The sequence below is a fragment of the Amborella trichopoda genome, chromosome 2 (genome assembly GCF_054954075.1).
Source record: "Amborella trichopoda isolate Santa Cruz 75 chromosome 2, AtrichopodaSantaCruz75HAP2 v2.0, whole genome shotgun sequence".
Classification (NCBI taxonomy): domain Eukaryota; kingdom Viridiplantae; phylum Streptophyta; class Magnoliopsida; order Amborellales; family Amborellaceae; genus Amborella; species Amborella trichopoda.
The window spans coordinates 66,161,654-66,171,993 of record NC_142337.1 but is presented as its reverse complement, the minus strand read 5'-3'; the positions used below and the strand labels follow the sequence as shown (position 1 = coordinate 66,171,993).

At 37.7% G+C, this 10,340-nt stretch overlaps 1 protein-coding gene across 3 annotated transcripts; it reads left to right on the top strand.

The window, feature by feature from the left end:
- LOC18430236 (Prolyl oligopeptidase family protein) lies at window positions 1-9,469 on the top strand. Of its 3 annotated transcripts, none has more exons than XM_020664854.2 (15): window positions 1-87; window positions 413-591; window positions 1,968-2,184; window positions 2,321-2,431; window positions 3,018-3,063; window positions 3,156-3,274; window positions 3,608-4,111; window positions 4,696-4,824; window positions 5,283-5,579; window positions 6,073-6,528; window positions 7,057-7,122; window positions 7,535-7,595; window positions 7,943-8,092; window positions 8,259-8,396; window positions 8,923-9,469. In XM_020664854.2, the coding sequence occupies exons 2-15, from the start codon at window positions 498-500 to the stop codon at window positions 9,232-9,234; spliced, it is 2,700 nt and encodes an 899-aa protein (XP_020520513.1). In that variant the 5' UTR covers window positions 1-87; window positions 413-497; the 3' UTR covers window positions 9,235-9,469. The 3 variants fall into 3 exon arrangements, with proteins under 3 accessions (XP_020520513.1, XP_088715714.1, XP_006840458.3); XM_088859588.1 differs by having other exon boundaries at window positions 1-130; XM_006840395.4 differs by lacking the exon at window positions 1-87 and having other exon boundaries at window positions 405-591.
- Window positions 9,470-10,340: the final 871 nt, after the last annotated feature.

The following is a 10,340-nucleotide window of genomic DNA, read 5'->3' as shown; positions in this document are numbered from 1 at the left end:
AAGTCTAAGGTGTCCTTTCTCTGTCTAGACTCGGGTTTAAAACCCATGTTTAGGGGGAGAAAATATCAAAGAAATTATCTGGTGTTGGTAAGGCTCATCTCTACCATACATTCTCTCTCCTCTCTGATATGTTAAGTAGAATCTCTTTCCTTATGTCAATGTACTTTTCTCTCCTCTCTCCTCTCTCATAGGTTATGAAGGCATCTCTTTCCATGTCTGCATAACTTTCGATCCTCTTTCACTGCTCCTAAAAAAAAGTGCAATGAAAATAAGGGGCTGAGGGCGTTTACTGAGTAGTATATTCCCTTTCTTAAGTGTATAGAATGATAGCTCAAAGAGTATGTCGCCTGTCTCTTAGGACCCATGTTTTTTCTTTAAATCAACAACCTTCTCTTTCTCTCTCTACTTTCAGATGGTCTCTTAAAACCAGTAAATCAATCGGCTTTTATGGAAATTGGGGAATTTCATTGAGAAAAGGTGCAAAACCCGTGAACCCAATGAGTTGCAGGCTTCATAGGCTTGCGCCAGCTGCTGCTTTTGAAGATGGGGGAGGAGGACCAAATGGGTCAGTGAATTCTTCACCTGATGATGGTGAGTAACCAGTCTTTACCTTTGTGAAGTTTCTCAATTCACTCCATTAAGAAAGGGTTTTTCAGTTCATTTGGAAGATAGGTTTTGTGGGTATTCATATATAACGCCTGGTTCTTGTTGGATGTTGGTTTATTGATCTTTCCTGATGATTTGGAGGTTTCACATCAACAAACTGAGATTGAAATTTCGCGTCTGTGTTAACTTTTGACGTTGGGGTTCTCATGAAAAATCGCCATGCTGTAAAATTTTGGCTGAGTATTTGCTTTTGTGCGTCAATTGCGGGTATTGTTTTAGATTTTGGTTGTTGAAGAGTAGAGGGAGTCTGATTACTTTGAAAGGTCGGGAAATTACTACACACTCCCTCTCTCTCTCTATCACTCTCTTTGAGATAGTTGGGCTGTAGGTTCGTTCCTAGATGTGGATTCCCTATATACGCCCTTTTCTTGTGACGGAGAATCTGATGTTCTTGTTTGATGGAGAAGTTGCAGGGATTATTCTAGTCCTGTAATTTGAAATAAGATTATCTTCTAGTGTCAGTCATGCTTCGAAACTGATGTATCTAAAGACTTCTGGAAGAATGTCATCATTCTATCCTAGTGATGTATTTTCATCATGACTGATATTTAATTTGACTGCCAAAAACTTATAATTGACTCTCGGGCGTGCCATTTTCTTCATAGTTTGTTACAAACTAGAAACTGTTAGAAAAGCACCATCTTCTATGGTTTTGTTATGAACTGATCCTCCACTGATGGTTATATTCAGATTGTATTCTTAGTTGCTAGTACTATAATGCATACATCCTACATATGTAGCATTACTTTGGAGTTGCCTTACCGAAAATCTATATTGCTTTAATAGCTTACAAAAATTGCACGAAAATATGTATTTAATTGTTCCATTTGTAATTCAAAATCTTTATATGTTTTCTCACAATCACTAGCTTTGTAGAATTCAAGGTTCCTACATGTTGAATTCTTGGCATCAATCGTGGCTACTTTTGTCATCTCTATTTGTTAGACCGATGCTAGACTTTTGTTCTCATCGCATAGATGCTTGCACCAATTTTTCTGCATATTCAGTTTAATTTTGCTTTAACTCGAATTCATATGGGATGGCTCATAATGGAAGACATTTCTCCTTAATAAGCTGGGGAATGACCCACTGTTGCTTTACCATCTCGCCTTTTATCACAGTAACATATAACAATTTTTTACCATATGCAATAGGGGGCTGGATATGGTAATTGGCTTGGACATAGTTCCCTGTTGTAAAGAAATAAATCAACGAATTATATGTGAGGATTCGTCTTTTTTCTGTTCCCTGTTTATAGTTTCTATACTTCCTCCAATAATAATGTTCTTATAATATCTCAGGAGAATCTTCATTGGATGGTGGCTACCAGCTTCCTCCACCTGATATCAGATGCATAGTTGATTCACCCCCACTACCTGCACTGTCATTTTCACCCAAGCGAGATAAGATGCTATTCCTTAAGCGAAGGGCTTTACCCCCATTGGCTGACCTTGCAAGACCAGAGGAAAAACTTGCAGGGATACGCATTGATGGGAATTGTAATACGAGGAGTCGTATGTGAGTATTAATAAGAATTCTTTTTTGTTGATGTAACTTATGCTTCATCGATTATGAGACCTTTGTGAGATGAAGTTTAAAAAGATCTTTTCATGTAGCCTTCCAATTGTATTGTACTTTTCAATGCTTATTTCAGGTCATTCCACACTGGTATTGGAATCCATTCTTTAATGGATGATGGTACTCTAGGACCAGAGAAAGCGGTTCATGGCTTTCCTGACGGTGCAAAACTCAACTTTGTAAGCTGGTAAATCTCTTCCATCCATGGTTCATAGATGGCAGATACATTTCAAGAAGTTCCTTCTCAACTTGGATGTCTAAAAGTCCCTTAACCTTCTTGTCTACGTTGCATTTTTTCTGTGATTGGAGCTATTGGATTTTCTTGTGACATTTCACCTTAAACTTTCATTTTGAGTCTGTAGATAAAAAATGCAGTTAACTGTGTGTAATACTTTCATAAATGGGTGTCTACTAGATATTAATTTGGATCTTGTGTGTTTTGATATACAAAAATAAGGGAAAGTATGGCATAGCCCAATGGACCATGGAAAACTATAATCAATTGGGTTCTCTCCATTGAAATGGTGGACGGTGATGAAAGAGAGTGGGGCCCTCCATTATCACAATATCCTTTTCTGGTGGGTCCTGCCCTCTCTACCTTACCCTCTGCCATTCCATTGGATGGTTAGGACCCCAATGGTTCATGGTTTTCCAAAAGCTATAGGACTATAATATAGTTAACTATAACGTAATGCAGGTGTCCTATTCATGCAAATGTAATATAGTTAAGAAACCCTTCATAGTCTCTTTCTAATATTCCTCTTCTCATCTAGGTCACGTGATGGCCAGCATCTGTCCTTCACCATTCGATGTGATGAGGTGATCCAATTATCTTTAAAATGAACAAGTGCATGCCATATTTTTATGTGTACATTACTTGGTCCTGATATTGGGTGTTTTTTTTTATCCAGGGAGACAATGGGGATAATGGCAGCAGCAAATTGGATGTGTGGGTTGCGGATGTAGAAACTGGAAAGGCCAGGCCCTTGTTTCAGTCACCTGACATTCACCTGAATGCAATATTTGACAAGTATGTATGTGCATACTTGAAATATTTTAGGGTAAAATATCAGTACATTACTTGGACTTGCCACCAAGCCAAAAAAACAAACTATTTTTTTCATATTGGGTTTAAGATTTGGGGCAATCATATTCAGTCATTTAAAAGAATCAACGGGTACTGTTGTGATATTTTAAGTTTATAGACCACCTGCATGACTGCCTGCATGATATGTATAGGTGTTCTAGGTATTTCCTGATATTTTCTCAATGGCTTTGTGTATGCTATTGAGTCAAACATTTTTGTAAATGTTAAATTTAGCGAAATTTATCAATCTTATTTTCTGGTTTGTTTTTTGTACAGCTTTGTTTGGGTTAATGATTCCACATTACTTGTTTGCACTATCCCTCGTTCACGTGGAGCAACTCCGAAGAAGCCACTGGTTCCACCTGGGCCAAAAATTCAGTCTAATGAGCAAAAGGATGTAGTCCAAGTTAGAACTTATCAGGATTTGTTGAAAGATGAATATGATGAAATTTTATTGGATTACTATGCGACCTCCCAATTGATGCTAGCTTCCTTGGATGGAACACATAAAGAGATTGGTCCTCCAGCTGTTTACACATCAATTGATCCCTCACCAGATAAAAAATATTTAATGATATCCTCCATTCACAGGCCTTACTCATATATTGTACCTTGTGGAAGGTTTCCCAAAAAGGTTGATCTATGGACTGCTGACGGAAAATTTGTTAGAGAAATGTGTGATTTACCTCTTGCAGAAGATATACCTATAGCTTTCAATAGTGTACGGAGAGGAATGCGTTCCATCAATTGGCGGCCAGATAAACCTTCAACGCTTTATTGGTGAGACTGTTATTTCTTTTCTGATAGTTTGTATTAGGATCTCCACCTTAGAGATATTCTCTTTACCCCCAAATTTTACACGAGCATCTAAGACGTTAGTAAATACTAATAATGAAGAATGTATTCAATGAGCACGGAGAAGGAGTTGCAGGAAACTTCACATTATCCCAGGGTCCCAGCCATCCATTGTCAATAGGGGATGGCTGGGGTATGTTGTTCCTCTGCTCAGACTCTGAACGCCGTAATGACACACCCGAGCCATCCCTTGTTCAAATCTGATAGCTGGGTAATGTGGAGTTTCATGGAGAACCTTTGCTGCTCTCACCGTCTATGAATTTCCAATAGTAATAATAACCAAACAGGTTCTAGAAGGAGTTAATATAAACTTTTCAATGTTAAAAGAGAGAGTTCAAATTTTCAGATAAGCAGGAAGAACTTTTATATGGTTAATGATGGCACACAAAGGGTGCTGTGCATTTTATCTCGGACGTTTGTTTTTACTGCTACATCTGAATTTTGATTGGTCTGGCAAATAATACACTGTTGATTTCTTATTCTTTTTTTAACACTTGAAATATTTCCAGGGTAGAAACACAAGATGGTGGAGATGCAAAGGTAGAAGTTTCTCCACGTGATATAATTTATACACAATCTGCGGAGCCACAAGAAGAAGAAAAGCCTGAAATTCTTCATAAACTTGATCTTCGCTATGGGTATGTTTATTAGCACATTATGTTGTAGTTGGTAAATTGATGATGCTTAATATTTTGTTCTTCTGTAGTTAATTCTCTGTTGGATACTTTCAATAAATTTGTTATTTTGTAGTAATTATTTGTTAGATTCAAAAGACATGCTTATTTGTGGTTAGAATCGTCAAAAACATCTGTGCTTTTTAAATTCTTTTTGTTACTTGTCCATGATTCATTTTCTACAATAGAAAATTGTACCATTGTCGTCTCTCATGTTGAATTCTTCAAATCTTTTATCTTAAATTTCTTATGCCTTACTGTTGGTCCCTCCAATGCCAGAAACTGTGAATGTATATGAATGCTATGCTGCTCATAGTTATGTCACTGTCAATCAGTTGGAAATTGTTTCTAGCCCTATAAATTGTTTGGCATCCTTTCTTCTGTTACAACTCTTCATTGATCTTTCTCTATTGTGCTTGCAGTGGTATCTCATGGGGTGATGTTTCCTTGGCCCTAGTTTATGAGTCCTGGTACAAAACACGCAAGACACGAACATGGGTTATATCCCCAGGCAATAAAGAAGTCAGTCCACGTATACTATTCGATAGGTCATCTGAAGATGTTTATTCCGACCCTGGTTCTCCAATGCTTAGAAGGACCTCTTCTGGAACCTATGTTATTGCAAAGATAAAAAAGAAAGAAGAAGGCACATATATATTACTGAATGGTAGCGGGGCTACACCAGAAGGAAATATTCCATTTCTTGATTTGTTTGAGATGTAGGCCTTTCCAAGTATTCTTATTTTTCTTCTTTCCTTTGGGCAATGAAACATTTTGTTAAAAGAACCAGCATGTACATGCATGCTTAAATGTTTTTGTACACATACACATGCATCCAAATATATGTGTGGACATGTGCTTGTGTACGTTAAAATCACTCTCTTACAAAGTGTACTAAATCAAATGGACCACTGGTCTGTATAATATCTCATCTGTTCGATCTAGCCATTGGGACCATCACTGTCCAATGAATTGATGGCCTGCGATGGATTGTGAGTGGTACTGACCAGAATAGGAAGTGACTGCAAATGTGGGTCCCACTCTTTCTCCCCTTCCACCCATCATTTCCTCAGATGTTAATGCCCCCTAGGGAGAATGGTTCCTCTGTAGCCCATTGGAAATTTGGAATGTAGTGACTGTGACACTATAGTAGTGCACTTTCCCTTTTGGCATTGCTCTTCATTAAGCCATTCTGTTTTTATTTGTTTCCAGAACCACCGGTGCAAAAGAACGCATATGGGAAAGTGACAAGGAGAAGTACTATGAAACTGTTGTTGCTTTGATGTCTGATCAACCTGATGGTGATCTCGATCTTGATCAGCTTAAAATTCTGACCTCGAAGGAGTCAAAAACAGAAAACCCTCAGTATTACCTGGAGTGCTTGCCTAATAAAGAAGTCAAAATCACAAATTTTCCCCATCCATATCCTCAGCTTTCTAATCTACAAAAAGAGATGATCAGATATCAGCGTAAAGATGGCGTTCAACTTACTGCTACTCTATATCTGCCTCCAAATTATAATCCCTCAAAGGATGGGACACTTCCATGTCTGATATGGTCTTATCCTGGAGAATTTAAGAGTAAAGATGCAGCTGGACAAGTTCGTGGTTCTCCAAATGAATTTGCAGGGATAGGCCCAACATCGCCCCTTCTGTGGTTAGCTAGAGGGTATGTTATCTGATCCCCCTTTTCCAGATCCCTTCTTGTTTATTAGAAAATAATTGAATATCAAGGCAGCAGAGACTCTGACGAGGTTAATGCTTGGGAACTTGTAATTTCCCTGCAAATTATGAAAGTATTTACTCTTTTGCCATTATTTAATGAAGTCAATAAACAAAACCAATGTCATCCCTTCTCTTGTTTCCAAGAAAGGATGTTAGTTGTGCCTTCTCTTCCAGGATGCATTTTATTTGTTAGCAAATAATTGAGCGGTAATACTGTAAATATTTTGATCCTATTCGTATGTGGATTTTCCATGCAAATTATGGAAGTGCTTATCTTTTGCCATTAGAGAATGGACATCTTGAATTTCAACTTTGACGTTAAAGGCTTAGCTACTATCATTTAATTATTTCAATTGCCATATAATCCATTTTACTTGATTTAGCTGTAATTTCCTTCTCTGCTCATAGCTCATTTTCCAGTGGCATTCTTTTAACTGATTCTGGAAGAATTTAAGGACCACTTGCTATGCAGGTTTGCTATCTTATCTGGACCCACAATACCAATAATTGGAGAGGGTGATGAAGAGGCAAATGACAGGTATTGCTAAAACCTTTTGGATTTTTTCCTATGGGGTTAACAATACATGTATTTTGAAGAAACTCTTCTTTTGTGTTACTCAAAAAAATTACGTTATTGTTTTGGAGAAACTCAATGATATTAGGACGATCAACGTTATAATTGGCATCAATTTTAGTGGCTATTGATGTTGTATTTCTACCATCTTCTGCTTTTAGCTGTGATGTGAGGCTTGATTTTGTGAGACCCTCTTTGAAGTTGCTTTGTGAGGGATTGAATTGATGGTTATTTTTAGTCTTTGTTTGAAGTGAGATTTCGATTTCTCAAAAAATACGCTTCCTATGTGGGATAGGTAGACAATGATGTAGGAGTCTTCCAGTTCACAACAGGGATAAAAAAAACATTTTTGATTGGTACAGTTGTTTTTAAACAGGTATGTAGAACAACTGGTTGCCAGTGCAGAGGCCGCAGTTAATGAAGTTATACGCCGAGGGGTAAACTTGTGATAAACTTGATTATATTAAAGGGAAGTATACTATAATGGGCTATAAAGAGACATGTCCATTGGGGTTGTCATCATCTGACGGAATGATGGACGGTGATGTTGAGACAGTAGGACCATCATTGGTGGGAATGTCCTGTTCTGATGGGTTGTCCTCTCTCTCTCTCTATTAGTGTCTATCACTTTCAATGGATGGTGATGAACCCAATGAACTAGGGGTTTTGTAGTCCATCATATTGTAGTATAATTTTCCTTAGTTCTATAATTTTCCTTTGTTCAATAATGGATATCATGTTCCCATATGCGTTTAGAGTTTACTTTTTTGTATTACATGTGCAGGTGGCACATCCCAATAAAATAGCAGTTGGAGGTCATTCTTATGGTGCATTCATGACTGCCAACCTACTAGCCCATGCTCCTCACCTCTTTAGCTGTGGGATTGCTCGCTCTGGTGCCTATAATAGAACACTCACTCCTTTTGGTTTTCAGGTAAAATATGGTCTCTCTCCCCCCCCCCCCCCCCCCCCTTCCTCCCTCCCCCCAAAACGAACTTTTGTGTGCAAACTTACAGTTAGATAGGATATATTGCAAACATCACCAAACTGCTGGTTCTCTGTTCATGTTTGTTAAAAAACCCACACTATTGTCTCTGTAGAATGAAGAGAGAACCCTTTGGGAAGCGACAAATATATATGTTGAAATGAGCCCCTTCATTGCTGCAAATAAAATCAAGAAGCCTATTCTATTAATCCATGGAGAGGAAGACAACAACCCAGGGACGCTCACAATGCAGGTTAGCCAGCATTTACGAGTACCATGTCATCACTTTCAAATTAATATGCAGATATAGTTTGACATTTCTCTGTTTTTGTCACATTACGTCCCTCTACATTTTCATATTTCTCTATTGTTTTATTTTGCTCCCTTTCTCTCTCTCTCTCTCTCTCTCTCTCTCTCCCCCCCCCCCCCTGTGTGTGTTTGGGGGGGTGCGTGGTTGCTTGCGTGTGTGTGTGTGCTCGGATCTTCTGCACCATTGGTTTATGCTATACTCTCCCGTCCTTATTATAGAAAAAGTATATTTGGAGTTTGTGTCGAGTGGTGGCAACCATATATTTGGTCTGTTCTAACGAACTTCTTTGAGGAAATTACTTTTTAATTGGCCAACCATATTGTTTGTGCTTTTTAACTTTCGAAATTACTTTTTAATTGGCCAACCATATCGTTTGTGCTTTTTATCTTTCAACCATACAACAGTCATTTGATTCTTAAAAACATTGGAGACTGCTGACTTATTTTTGCCATTCTATTGGACACTGTAGTCGGATCGCTTTTTCAATGCTCTAAAAGGGCATGGGGCCTTATGCCGGCTCGTGGTTCTCCCCTTTGAGAGTCATGGTTATAGTGCCAGAGAGAGCATCATGCATGTCCTTTGGGAAACTGACAGATGGCTTCAAAAGTTCTGCATAAATGCTCCTGATACTGTTTCGGATATCAATACTTCTAAAGTTGATGAAAGCCAAAAGGTTGATGATTCTGAAGTTGAAGTGGTTTCAGCAACTGGAGGAGGCGAGTCAGAGACAGCAGGACTAGCACACGAGGTCCTCAATTTGTTACGGAGGTCATTTTTGTGATAATTTCCCATCTGATTATTTTCAACTCTGTTAATACATAACATGTTAACCTGCTTATTCAGAATATACCAAATGGGGTGTTATCTAGTTTGCAGCAGGGAATTATTGGATGTATTACAATTTCAAATAAAAAGATTTAGATGGCCTATATAGTGATATGTATAGTCTTGATGAGGATCTTTGATCATGTAAAACATGGTGGAAAAGTATTTAGTGGCACTGCACGATTTCAATCTCTCTCTCTCTCTCTCTCTCTCTCTCCCTATATATATATATATATATATATATATATATATATAGAAGGAGGTCACAATTAATCATTATCCATTATATTTGAAATCTGGTGGTTGAGGATGTCATTGTAGGCACAAAGTCTAAAAAATATTTTTCGAATGTTGTGGCACGCTTTCATATCTTGGATTTCACATCCAATGGTTAAAAGTGATTGTCACCTCCTTATACCAAAAATAAATGATCTCGTAGTATACAATCCCATATATATATATATATATATATATATATATTTAATGAAATTGTTTCATAGTAATATGATGTAACCTCCGCAAACACTTATATGATGTGCTACTTACCAGTAGTGAAGGTGGTAGCGTCTGTTTGTTTTAGATAAATGTTGGAGTCAGAGTGGTGTTCTTGGACTCTAGAAAGTGATGTGAAGTTCATGATTGTTGTTCAAGAAGGCAGCCTCCTGTATTGTTCATGATGCAGTTGATACAGATGCAGTTGATACAGATGATTATGGGGTTCCACATATGTAAAATTTATTGTATTGATGCAATTGCATCTAATATGTAAATATACTAATAGTGTTTATTTCGAAACTATTCACATGCTCTTAGTGTCACAGCTGCCACTAAAAGCACCGGACTGGTGTTTTGTATAATTGGGAAGAACATTTCTTTATTATTGCTCTGCCCATGAAATCATTGACAAGCCACACATTTTTCATCTCTATCATGGACCATTGTTCCAGAGATATCTGTACTTCTGCATTTGCCATCATGTAACTTTTGAGATGTGGTTTCAAATAGATCCTCGTATCTTGGACTTACTAAAAGGTGGATTGAAGGACCATGAGTTTAAGACTA

Excerpts from the sequence above, each read along its gene's own strand:
- LOC18430236 (XM_020664854.2), top strand. The coding sequence starts at position 498 with ATGAGTTGCAGGCTTCATAGGCTTGCGCCAGCTGCTGCTTTTGAAGAT. Across the intron at positions 592-1,967 it reads GAATTCTTCACCTGATGATG|GAGAATCTTCATTGGATGGT; the intron begins GTGAGTAACCAG and ends ATAATATCTCAG. Across the intron at positions 4,112-4,695 it reads AAACCTTCAACGCTTTATTG|GGTAGAAACACAAGATGGTG; the intron begins GTGAGACTGTTA and ends AAATATTTCCAG.